The sequence below is a fragment of the Cebus imitator genome, unplaced genomic scaffold, assembly GCF_001604975.1.
Source record: "Cebus imitator isolate Cc_AM_T3 unplaced genomic scaffold, Cebus_imitator-1.0 Scaffold102, whole genome shotgun sequence".
Lineage (NCBI taxonomy): Eukaryota > Metazoa > Chordata > Mammalia > Primates > Cebidae > Cebus > Cebus imitator.
Window position 1 is genome coordinate 3,539,856 of NW_016107417.1, and position 12,648 is coordinate 3,552,503.

General features: G+C 51.7%; 1 protein-coding gene across 2 annotated transcripts; it reads left to right on the plus strand.

Moving 5' to 3' along the window:
- The first annotated feature begins 3,269 nt into the window (after window positions 1-3,269).
- Window positions 3,270-11,431, plus strand: BATF2 (basic leucine zipper ATF-like transcription factor 2). 2 transcript variants are annotated; one of them, XM_017537150.2, is made up of 3 exons: window positions 3,270-3,519; window positions 5,815-5,919; window positions 10,091-11,431. In XM_017537150.2, the coding sequence occupies exons 1-3, from the start codon at window positions 3,481-3,483 to the stop codon at window positions 10,772-10,774; spliced, it is 828 nt and encodes a 275-aa protein (XP_017392639.1). In that variant the 5' UTR covers window positions 3,270-3,480; the 3' UTR covers window positions 10,775-11,431. The 2 variants fall into 2 exon arrangements, with proteins under 2 accessions (XP_017392639.1, XP_017392640.1); XM_017537151.2 differs by lacking the exons at window positions 3,270-3,519; window positions 5,815-5,919 and adding an exon at window positions 9,700-9,851.
- The last annotated feature ends 1,217 nt before the right edge of the window (window positions 11,432-12,648 follow it).

Here is a 12,648-nt window from a genome sequence, read left to right on the forward strand (position 1 = left end):
TTTTCATTTTTTTTTTAAAGACGGGATTTTACCATATTGGTCAGGCTGGTCTTGAACTCCTGACCTTAGGTGATCCACCCGCCTCAGCCTGCCAAAGAGCTGGGATTACAGGTGTGAGCCACCTCGCCTGGCTACCTCAGTTTCCTCACTGGTAAAATGATGAGGTTGGCTGGGGAGAGCCCACCAGGAACCCAGGGCAGGTCCTATGGGAATGAGCAAAAAATGTCTTTTCTCAGGAAAGTTATGAAGTTCCTGGGTGGCAAGTTGCCTGCTGGACTTTAATTCATTAATTGAGCATCTATTATGTGAAGGCAGTGTCTGAAGCACTGGGGATACTTCAAAGAACCTGTCCTGCCATGCAGGAGCTCACTTTGGGATGCCTCCGGCCTCCACCCACTGGGGCTGCTGGCTCCTTACTAATGGACCAGGTCCTTCCAAGCAGGCTGTGGAGCAGGACTGAGGCCTGGAAGAGAGAGAGGTCGTGTTCACCCTCCAGCTTCACCCCTCCTGTGGGGCGACCTGCCCGTCTGGGCGTTAGTTTCCTCACCCGCTTTTATGGACTGAAAATTTGTGTCCTCCGAAAACTCACACAAGGAAGTGCCAACTCTCAATAAGATGGTATTTGGAGGGGGGCCTTCAGGAAGTCATTAGGATTAGATGATGTCGTGAGGGTGGGACCCTACAATGGGATGAGTGTCCTTATAAGAAGGCAGAGAGATCATGTGAGAACACAGCAAGAGTGCCACCGTCTTCCAGCCAGGAAGAGGCCTTGCCAGGAGCCAAACCTGCCAGCACTGTGCTCTTGGACTTCTTAGCCCTCAGAACTGCGAGAAATAAAAGCCTGTCATTAAGCCACCCAGTTTCTGGTATTGCATTATAGCAGCCTGAGCTGACTGAGACACCGTCCAAGGGGGAGTCAGACTGGGTGGTCCCACCAGCCAGGGAGGGTGTCCACCTCTGGGAAGAGTCTCCTATAGCCATTCCTGGTTAAACATTACCCGCTCCCGCTCCCTGCCTCCCTGCCACTCCCTCTCCCAGCCACCTCCTCAGGGAGCCATAAACGCTGCCTTCTTTGGTTTTCTCCCAGGACTGTGGGGTTCTGGAAAAAGCTGTACCGGCTGTCACCTCTGCTGGAAGCCAGGGTCTAGAGGGGAAAGACTGGGGGTCCAGGGCAGAGGGGACCCTCGGGCTCTAGCCCCTCCACACACACACACATACATGCACATACACACTCCTGTGCACACACACACATACATGCACACACACTCCCGTGCACACACACACATACATGCACACACACACTCCCGTGCACACACACACATACATGCACACACACTCCTGTGCGCGCACACACACACACACACACTCTCCCGTGCACACACATACGCACACACACAGGTGTTTCTTCTTAGTCCCATGATACACAGGGCTCCTGCAGATCCTCCCAGGGGAGCTCATGGGCTGGGTTAATGAGCTCCTCAGGTGCCTGCCTCAGGCAAGATGCCCCAGCCTTCCTGGTTTCTGGGAAACAGTAATTCAGAGAAACAGGGATGGCCTCACTGCATGGGGCATCCCACTCCAGCCTCTGCCCCTAGTCCCCCCTCAGAGGCAAGGAGGGCAAGGCCCAGCTGTCATGCCCAATCCCGCCCACCCAGGCATTTTAAATCAGGATCCTGCATTAGTAATACTAGAATCCAGAATATGACACCGCAAATCTCAGGAGGGGGAATCCTTGCCACAAAGCATTTCACAGTATCCTAAGAGCTTTCTTCTCATCTAATTCCTTCCCATCTTCAAAACAGCTGTCAAATAGATATCATTTCTTTGTGATCGCCAAAACACTGAGGCTCCAGGTGATAAACGGTGAGTGGAGTTCCAGAACTCAGAGTCACGTCTTTTGACTCTGAAACCCAGACTTGTTTTATGCTTGGTTCTAGGGATAGCAGGGGACTGCTGCTTTCCACACCTCTGCTCATAACAGACGTCACTAATCGGTCATGGTTTGGCAGATATTGCTAATCAATTGCAGTACTCTTTTTTACTAAGCTCAGAGGCATCCATGAACTCTTTAAAACAACGTCCAGCCACCATCACCTATCAGAAGATCACATCTGTAGTGTTTGCCATTCTTGTGATCCCACAATATCAGCCATGAGCCCTCAGGTCTCAGGTACAACCCCAAAATGCTGTAGTCACTAGACCGCAGGACCCTACATACTGCATGCATGCTGTTCTTGGACATTACTGGCCCTTCTTTACAATATCCCAAGAGCTACTGGCCCCTCTGGCCCCCAGAGGCCCCATCCAAGTGTGGTCTCTCTTAGAGATAGAACAACCGTGCAGATATGCCTGGGGCTTCAGGCTTTGCTTTATTTTTATCTTTAAAATTTTAATTAATTAATTTTTTTGAAACAAGGTCTTGCTCTATTGCCCAGGCTGGAGTGCAGTGGCGAGATCATAGCTCACTGTAGACTTGAACTCCTATGCTCGAATGATCCTCCCATCTCAGCCTCCTGAGTAACTGGGACTACAGGTGTGTGCCACCATGCCCCGCCAATTTTTTGTATTTTTATTAGAGATAAGGTCTTGCTGTGTTGCCCAGGCTGGTCTCAAACTCCTGAGCTCAAGTGATCCTCCTGCCTGGGCCTCCCAGAGTACTTGGATTACAGGCATAAACCACTGCACCCAGCCTAACAAAATTATTTTTTTCCCCACTTTACAGGTTTGGAAACAGTAACACAGATGAAATTATGAACCCAAGTCATGCAGCTTGGAAGCTGGGCTCCTAACCACTGGACATCAATCTTTCCACTGCCACTTGGTCTGTTGTATGAAAACACTCATGTATCCATCTGTTCTTCCTAACACATTGCTTGTTTTTGCAGATATGCTTCAATAGTGGTCTCAGAAGGTTTGGGGGTGGTTGCATTATCTGGCTCAGTTCCTGCCGTGAGCCTGGGAGTGTGTAGTTGTACCATCCTCCAGCCCATACCCTTACAGATGAGAAAATTAAGGCTCAGAGGAGAGTCACTTTCTGAAAGCTGGACAGCTCCAGTGTGGGCTGTGATCTGGAGTTCCCCAAATTCCAGAGCCCAGAGGCTCTCTCTTACCTCACAGGAGCCCTCAGTCCTCACTGGCTTCTCCTCTCAGCTCAGTCCCTGGCTGCCTGGCCTTTCTCCTCTGGAACACCCTCCCCACACCTGGCCTTTGGTTTTCCATCCTCTCCACGCTCCACTGTTCTCTTTCCAGAGAAGGGGCCCAACCGGAAGGCCAGTTCATATTAGGAAATTCTAGCCACGTGAGCAGCCCTAAGCCAGGGATTCTGGGCAGCTGGTGGCTTTAGGAGAAACTGAAACTTGGTTCTCTGGGGGCGGGCGGAATGGTGACTGGGGATTTAAAGAGCTGTCGCTTCCCCAGGCCTCCAGAGGGCACTGGGAAGTCACAGCTGCTGAGCGACGCCTCTGCTCCCCCGCCTAAGCCATGCACCTCTGCGGGGGCAACGAGCTGCTGACCGGGACAGTGAGTACAGGGGATTGGAGATGGGGGAGCAACCCAAGGATCCCCAGTGCCAGGCAGTGAGGGCTGCAGGCGGGAGTGCCTAGTCCCAGCTCTATACTCTGAGCTGTGTGACAGAGGGCTCGACATGCCCTTCTCTGGGTCTCACTTTCCTCCCCAGGGGGTTGGAAATGAGGCATTTCCAGCTCTCACGTTGCAGGTCCAGCCTCTGGTTTAGGACTTGGTCTCTATGTACTTGCCCTCTCCTAACGTACCTATTCCCCCCCACTACCCTCACAGGAGCCTTTCCTTCCTTCTCCAAATAACCCAGGCCTGCTGGGCGCGGTGGCTCACGCCTGTAATCCTAGCCCCTTGGGAGGCCAAGACGGGTGGATCACATAAGGCCAGGAGTTCAAGACCATCCTGGCCAACATGGTGAAACCCCATCTGTACTAAAAATACAAAAATTAGTCGGGTGTGGCAGGGCACGTCTGTAGTTTCAGCTACTCGAGAGGCTGAGGCAAGAGAATTGCTTGAACCCAGGAGGCGAAGGTTACAGTGAGCTGAGATTGTGCCACTGCACTCCAGCCTGGGCAACAGAGAGAGATTCTGTCTCAATAAAATAAAAGAAAATAAAATAGGCTGGGCGCAGTGGCTCACGCCTGTAACCCCAGCACTTTGGAAGGCTGAGGCAGGTGGATCACGAGGTCAGGAGATCGAGACCATCCTGGCCAACATCATGAAACCCCATCTCTACTAAAAATACAAAAATTAGCTGGGCGTGGTGGCTCATGCCTGTAATCCCAGCTACTCAGGAGGCTGAGACAAGAGAATCGCTTGAACCTGGGAGCTGGAGGTTGCAGTGAGCTGAGATCATGCCACTGCACTCCAGCCTGGGTGACAGAGAGAGACTCTGTCTCAATAAAATAAAATAAAATAAATTCCCTGTGCCATGGTTTCCTTTGGAGGCTCTGCCCATCTCACAGGAGCCCCTTTCACTCACCGTGGGCCCTGTCTCAGCCTCTGTCTCTTGGTGCCCCAGTGTCTACAGTGAGCCTGCTGTGGACACGGCCCCAGGGAGCATATGGCCAGGGTACAGCTGTGGCAGGAGCCTAGGAGCATTCAGAATCTGCAGCCAGGGCGGCCATGGTCTTGGCTGAGGTCCTTACCCTCAGAACATACACTCCAGAGAGACCTGGGGGAGGGGGCTGGGCTGTGAGCGCTCCAACAGTTCCTCTTGCTCTGACTTTGCAGAGCTTTGGACATTTGTATAAAATATTCTGTCTAAGTTTCATTGACCCCAGGGTACAGGGTGGTCACAACTGTCAACTTTTGAGTCCACTCTTCCGCCAGCATGAACCCTTCATTCATTCATTCGTTCTTGGCTACCACCTCACTAGAATGTGAGCAGTTTGAGGGCAGGGATTTGCGTATATTTTTTTTGCTATCATGTCCCCCTAGCTTAGTGCCTGGAACATAGTTGGTGCTTATACATGCTTGTTGGGTATATGAATATCTGCTTTGGGCTTCAGCTGGGCATGGGCACAGGGAACCACATCTCCCTTCACAGAGCTCACAGTTAGGAAAGTCCACACCTTGGTGTGGAGATCATGGCAATGAGAAGAATGGCAGCTGAACTTTATGCCACGCCGCTCTGGGCTGCCTGCCGCATGGGCCTTCCCCCTCTGCTGTCATGCTTCCATTGCAGGGATGGGGCGACTAGGCTCAAGAATGTGGGCTTGGCCGGGCACGGTGGCTCACACTTGTAATCCCAGCACTTTGGGAGGCCAAGACTGGTGAATCACCTGAGGTCAGGAGTTTGAGACCAGACTGGCCAACATGGTGAAACCCCATCTCTACTAAAAATACAAAAATTAGCCAGGCATGGTGGCACGTGGCTGTAGTCCCAGCTACTTGGGAGGCTGAGGCAGGAGAATCACTTGAACCTGGGAGGCAGAGGTTGCAGTGAGCCAAGATCACACCACTGCACTCCAGCCTGGGCAACAAAGCAAGACTCTGTCTCAAAAAAAAAAAGAAAGAAAGAAAAAAGAGAGAGAGAGAGAGAGAATGTGGGGTTTGAAGTCAGCTCTGTCCGAGTTTGAATCTCAGGCTTCCCATCCTCCCTGCTTTCCCTCCCTGCCTCAACGGGGTGTGCAGTGCCTGCTATGGGGGTTGTGGGTGCCAAGTGAGCTTCTGGGAGAACAAAGACCCTCAGGAACTTGACTCAAAGGGAAACCCTTGGCCTTATGAATGGCGGGCCAGGACGGAGGGCGCCAGGCCTGTCTGGGCCCCCTAAGTCCTCTGCCTCGTGCCCTTCAGGACTTTGAGGAGCATCAAAGGCAGCTGAAGAAGAAGCAGAAGAACCGGGCAGTGGCCCAGCGAAGCCGGCAGAAGCACACAGACAAGGCAGACGCCCTGCACCAGGTGCGGACAACCCCTTTCCTTGTCTCTGTCTCCACTTACTGGCCCAGCCACCTCTTCTCACCCCACCTGTGAGCAGATACCCCCCAAACTCCTGTATTTTTCTAGGTCACCTGAGTTTGGGATGAGGAAAGGGTCCCGTGGCTGAGATTTGGAAATGTCTGGGTGTTGAGTACACACCATGTGCTAGGTACACACCAGGCTTCAGGGACACAAAGGGTTATCCTCAGCCCAGCCTTGCCTTAAGGTGCCCACAGTCTAGGGGAAGGAAGACAGGAAGTGGAGGCAAATTGGGAGACACCAACACAATGGCCAGCTGAGGCACTGATTAAAATACAGATTCTAGGCTGGGCATAGTGGCTCACGCCTGTAATCCTAGCACTTTGTGAGACAGAGGCTGGAGGATTGCTTGAGCCCAGGAGTTCAAGGCTGCAGTGAGCCATGATTGCACCACTGCATCCAACCTGGGCAACAGATCGAGACCCTGTCTATAGAAAAAAAAAAAGTGGATTATTCCTCCTCTGCCAGGTCTCACTTCATAAGGCCAAGTGAGGCCCAGAGACCTGCATGGTGATCTGTGATTAATCACCTCGGGGTCAGAGTTCAGGAGGTGACCAAGAGAACTCTGGTTTAGGGTCAAGACGGGTGTGGCTTCCAGTCCCAGTTGTAAGTTACTTCCTTTACTGAGCTTCATGTTCTTCTGAAAATACCATAGACGCTGGCTAAAAAACCAGACATTTATTTCTCCCAGTTCTGGAGGCTGGGAAGTCCAGGATCAAGGTGCCAGCCAGTTCAGTTCAGGCGAGGGTGCTCTTCCTGACTCGTAAGTGGCTGCCTTCTCTCTGTGTGCTCATGGTCTCTCAGTGCACGGGAGAGGACAGGGTGATCTCTTTCCCTTCCTCTCCTTTTTGGTGTTTGTTGTTGTTGTTGTTTTGTTTTTGACTCTTGTTGAGTTTTGCTCTTGTTGCCCAGCCTGTAGTGCAATGGCACAATCTCGGCTCACCACAACCTCCACCTCCTGGGTTTAAGCAATTCTTCTGCTTCCGCCTCCCGAGTAGCTGGGATTACAGGCATATGCCACCATGCCCAGCTAATTATTGTATATTTAGTGGAGATGGGGTTTCTCCATGTTGGTCAGGCTGGTTTCAAACTCCCGACCTCAGTTTGTCCACCCACCTCGGCTTCCCAGACTCCTGGGATTACAGGCGTGAGCCACCGCTCAACCTGTTTTCTTTTTTTTTAATTGAGACAGAGTCTTACGCTGTCACCCAGGCTGAAGTGCAATGGCCCTATCTCAGCTCACTGCAACCTCTGCCTCCGGATTCAAGTGATTCTCCTACCTCAGCTTCCTGAGTAACTGGGATTACAGGCATGTACCACTAGGCCTGGCTAATTGTTGTATTTTTAGTAGAGACAGGGTTTCACCACATTGGCCAGGCTGGTTTTGAACTCCTGGCCTCAAGTGATCTGCCCGCCTTGGCCTTCCAAAGTGCTGGGATCACAGGCATGAGCTGCTGCACCCGGCCTTCTCCTTTCTAATTTTTAAAATTCATTTATTGTTTATTTACTTATTATTTCTTTTATTTTTATTTTTAAATACAGATGGGGGTCTAGCTATGTTGCCCAGGCTGGTCTTGAACTCCTGGGCTCAAGCAATCCTTCCACCTCCACCTCCCAAAGTGCTGGGATTACAGGCACAAGCCACCATGCCTGGCCCCTTCCTTGTTTTTTTTTTTTTTTTTTTTTTTTTTTTTTTTTTTTTTTTTTTTTTTTTTTTTGAGAGGATCTTGCTCTGTTGTCCAGGCTAGAGTGTGGTCCATGATCTTGACTCACTACAACTTCAGCTTCCCAGGCTCAAGCAACCCTCCCACATCAGTCTCCCGAGTAGCTGATACTATAAGCATGCACCACTACACTTGGCTAATTTTTGTATTTTTTGTGGAGACAGAGTTCCTCCATGTAGCCCAGGCTGGTCTTGAACTCCTGGACTCAATTGATCCACCCACCTCAGCCTCCCAAAGTGCTGGGATTACAGGCTTCAGCCACTGCTCCCAGCCTCCCTTCCTCTTCTTATAAAGCCACCAATCCTATCAGATTAGAACCCTATCCTCTATCCTAGGACCTTATTTCATCTAAATTACTTTCTAAGAGCCTTATCTCTAATCGTAATCACACTGGGGGTTATGGCTTCAACATATAAATGTTGGAGGAAACACATAGAGTCTATAGCACACAGGTAGTGGCATATTGGGTGGTCTGAAGAGGAGATGAGCCGGACTTGGTGGCTGACACCCATCTCTACTAAAAATCCTCTCCCTACTACAAATACAAAAATTAGTCACACATGATAGCTAATTAGCCAATCCCAGCAGCTGAGATTAGAAGCATGTGGTAGCTAATTAGCCAGTGCCAGTAGTGGGATTACCGGCACATGGTGGCTAATTAGCCAATCCCAGTAGCTGGGGCATTAGAATTACTTGAATCTGGGAGGTGGAGGTTGCAGTGAGCTGAGATTGTGTCACTGCACTTCAGCCTGGGTGACAGAGACTCTGTCTCAAAAAAAAAAAAAAAGAAGAAGAAGAAGAAGTATGAGCTGATCTTTAAGGATGAATGAGAGTTTCCCCCGAGGATGAAGCTAAGAAAACACTTTGGGGACAAATGACACAGTTCTGGCACAGGCGTGGGGAGCAGCACCCTGTAGACTTGGTGAGAGTGAGGACTGGTGCTCAGAATGGTGCCGAGGAGACCCATGCGTTCATTTATTCCTTCCTTCTGGAAATGCCTGTTGAGTGTCTCCTGTGTGCCAGGCACTGTTCTAAGCACTGGAGATAGAGCTGTGGACACATAGACAAAAACCCACCCCAGCTCCACCCACAGGGCTCCTATTCTCCTGGGGAAGCCAGACCAACAAACAAAGGATCCCTGCAGTGGTCAGGATGTCAGATGGTGTTAGATCCTGTTGGGAAAAAAGGGAAGAGGGAAGGAACGAAATTGCAATTGTCACTCCTTGAGTGGTGATGTTTGATTCTCCTGAAGGTAGCAAACGAATGAATAAATGAATGAGTGAGTGGCTCAGCTCCTGGAGGTGAGTTGAAGCCTTTACAGCATTTAGGCGAAGGCTGACATATGATACATTTTAGAAATGTTCATCACTCCACCTGCAGAGACAGAGTCTGGGAGTGGGGCCGCTGGTGGCTTTCAGGCCTGTTAGAACTTTGAGTCCAGGGCCAAAACCACACTTCTAAGCAAAACACCCTTGGAACTTCTTCTTTCAAAGTGTCCAGAAAAGGGGGTGGGGGGACTGAAGGAAGTCGTTCAATTTATTCAGCCCTATGAGATGCAGACATAAAATTCTTTCTGCATTTTTATCATTATTGTTAATGGTTATTTAGAGCTGCATATTTATAGTGTCTCAGAGGTTCTCAGAACTGGCGTTCAGCAGAATAGAGCTTAATAAACACTGATTCAGGGGTGCAGAATCGAACACACTCGTGCTGTCAACCTGTAAAACAAGCCCCTGAATCTTCCCACAGTGCTCGTCGGAGTGAGTTCTGGGCCCTCTAAAGGTCTGGCAGTGTTAGTAAGCAGTCTAGGACAATATGACATCAAGTTGCCACGGGAAGGCCCTGTTGGGATTTGCAGGGGGGAGGGCGGTGGAAGGGTGTCCAGGCAGAGGAAACAGGAAATGTGGCAGAGAAGCAGAGTTCATGTGACGGTCAGGAAGGGAGGGAAGCAAGAAAGAAGGCGGGAGAGAGAAGACCAGAAGTCTGAGCTGCGGCCACCACACAGGCCTGGAATCCTACAACAGTGAATTTGATGGGAGCCTCTAAAGGGCTTTAACCTGCAATTAATGACATGGTCGCCAAATGACTCCTGCGGGCAAAAGAATGGGTGGTTTGGGGGGCACACGCGTTGGCAGCCCATGGAGATCCCAGGTGAGAAATGGCACCAGCTCAGGGCACCAGCGATGGGATGAGAGCAGGCAGATCTGAGCCCCCTCGGGGTGGGATGGGGGATACGCGGTGGATGGTTATGAAGGGCTGGCCAGGCACTTGGCTATTCTGATGCTGGTGGCATCTTTCTCCTGAAGTCGAGGACCTTGGAAGGGGCCAAGGCTCTTACAGGGCCCCTGACACTGGCTGAGTTCCCTCCTCGCCCATCTACTTCTCTGCAGCAGCACGAGTTTCTGGAGAAGGACAACCTCACCCTGCGGAAGGAGATCCAGGCCCTGCAGGCCGAGCTGGCATGGTGGAGCCAGACCCTGCACGTGCATGAGCGCCTGTGCCCCATGGATTGGTCCCCCTGCTCAGCTCCAGGGCTTCCGGGCTGCTGGGACCAGGCTGAGGGGCTCCTGGGCCCCAGCCCAGAGGGACAACATGGCTGCCCGGAGCAGCTGGAGCTGTTCCAGAGCCCAGACTCCTGCTCCCCAGCTCAGCCGCTCTCTCCAGGTCCACATTCTCATGATTCACCTGGCCTCCTCCAGTCCCCTCTGCACTCACTGGCCCTTAGCCCCGCTGTGGTTCCCAGACCTCCCATCCAGCTGTCCCCCAGCCCTCTTCTGTTTTCTTCACACACTGGCTTCAGCCTGCTGGGGACTTCCTCTAAGCTCAGTGCCCTCCAGCCCAGCCCCATGGCCCAAACTGCCCCTCCACAGCCCCTCGACCTGGAGCACCCCGCCAAAGAGAAGCTGGGGTCCTCTCCCGACAACCCTTCCTCTGCCCTGGGGCTTGCATGTTTGCAGAGCAGAGAACACAAGGCTGCTCTCTCGGTGGCCGCTTGGCAAGGGCTGGGTGTCGATCCCAGCTCTCACCCTCTCCTGGCCTTTCCTCTGCTCTCCTCTGCTCAAGTCCACTTCTAACCTGGTCCTTGGAGCTGGGTTGGCCCCTTCTTTGGGCTCAGGAAGCAGCCTTAACACACAGGCATCTCCTCCCTTGCTACTGAGGGCTGCCCTGCATGACTGACCAGCTGGTCCAGGGTTTCACAGTGGAAAAGGAAGCCATCACTGATGCCTCCCACTGTGACAGGCCCTGTCACCATCAATATCTTGTTTCAACCTTACAGTTGACCTGAAAAACTGCAATTACCACTCCACTTTTTCAGACGAGGAAACACAGCCTCAGGGAAGCCAAATGACAAATCCAAGGTCACAAAATCTTTCCTGGGGCCTGAAGCACCACCCTCTGCTCCTCCTCCTCCTATCCTGGCCCAGGCAGACTAGGGGCTGAAATCCTGGAAACTGAGGGCTGATGTGAGAAGGTTTGTGTGCTGGGAGCAGGAAAGGGCTCTCCCTGGTGCTTCGTAATTCCAGGGCCAGAGCCCTGCAGGCCCAGCAACCCCGACCCAGCTGGGGCAGGTCCAGTGCGAGCAAAGGCCAAGCAGAAGCTCTGAGGTGGACTCTTGCTTCCCCTTCCCCTAGAAGTGTTTTCAGTGCCAAGAAGCTGAACCTGGCCAGGGGCAGTGGCTCATGCCTGTAACCCCAGCACTTTGGGAGGCTGATGCCGGTGGATCACCTGAGGTTGGGAGTTTAAGACCAGCCTAACCAACATGGAGAGACCCCGTCTCTACTAAAAATATAAAATTAGCCAGGCGTGGTGGTGAATGCCTGTAATCCCAGCTACTAGGGAGGCCGAAGCAGGAGAATCGCTTGAACTCGGGAGGTGGAGGCTGCAGTGAGCCGAGATAGTGCCACTGCACTCCAGCCTGGGCAAGAGCGAAACACTGATTCAAAAAACAAAGAGGCTGAACCTGTGGGCTGGAGCTGGGGAGAGGCCTAGAATAGGCCCATCCGGGATTTCTACAGCCTGGGTACCCATAGCCACACCAAGGCTTCTGGAAGATTCTGCAGGGTCAGCTCTCCAGGCTGTTCCCAAATAGCTCCCTGCCTCCCCACTGCCCCTAAAGCCACAGGGGAAGAGCCATTCATCTCATAAACAAAAAGCAAGAGGAAAGAACGAGGAAAGATCCTGTGCAAGGTTATTTTCAAGCAGTGATGAACTTACACCTGACGGCAGGGAGGTTAGACCTTTCCTGGCAGCACCCACCCCTGTGTGGCCCCCAGGTCCCCACTGCCCTCAGACCCCTCCTAAGCAGTTTCCTCATTGCTCTTTGGCCTGGGCTGATGGCAGGAAGAGCAGGGCCCAGGACCAGGAGGGGGCTCAGTGATGGTGCTGCTTCAAGAGGGGGTTTTGTACTCTGACTCCAGGATAAGCACTCTAAGGGGGGTTGGGGAGAGAAACCCTGGCCATTCACCCAGGTTTTACACACACGTAAATGAAGCACTGTTAGTATTTAACACATTCCTGGATGCTGAGCACAAGTCTTGGCACATATGTGATGGCAAATAAAGTGTTTTGCAATCTTTTCTGCTTTGCCTAGTTGCTTCAAACTCTGGTTGTAATCCATAGTCTTTGAAAGAAGAGAGAATAATAGAGAGGGGCAACTCCTCAAGAACCACCTGATTAATTTCCCTCCCATACTACAGATGAGGAAACCAAGGCTCAGCGATGAGATGGACTTGCCCAAGTGTATTAGTATTCTGGAGAGAAATAGAACCAAGAGGATGTGTGTGTGTGTGTGTGTGTGTGTGTGTGTGTGTCTGTGTCTGTGTCTGTGTGTGTGTGGAGAGAGACAGAGATTTATTAATTTTTTTTTGTTTTTGAGACGGAGTTTTGCTCTTGTTGCTCGGATTGGAATGCAATGGTGCAATCTCGGCTCACTGCAACCTCTGCCTCC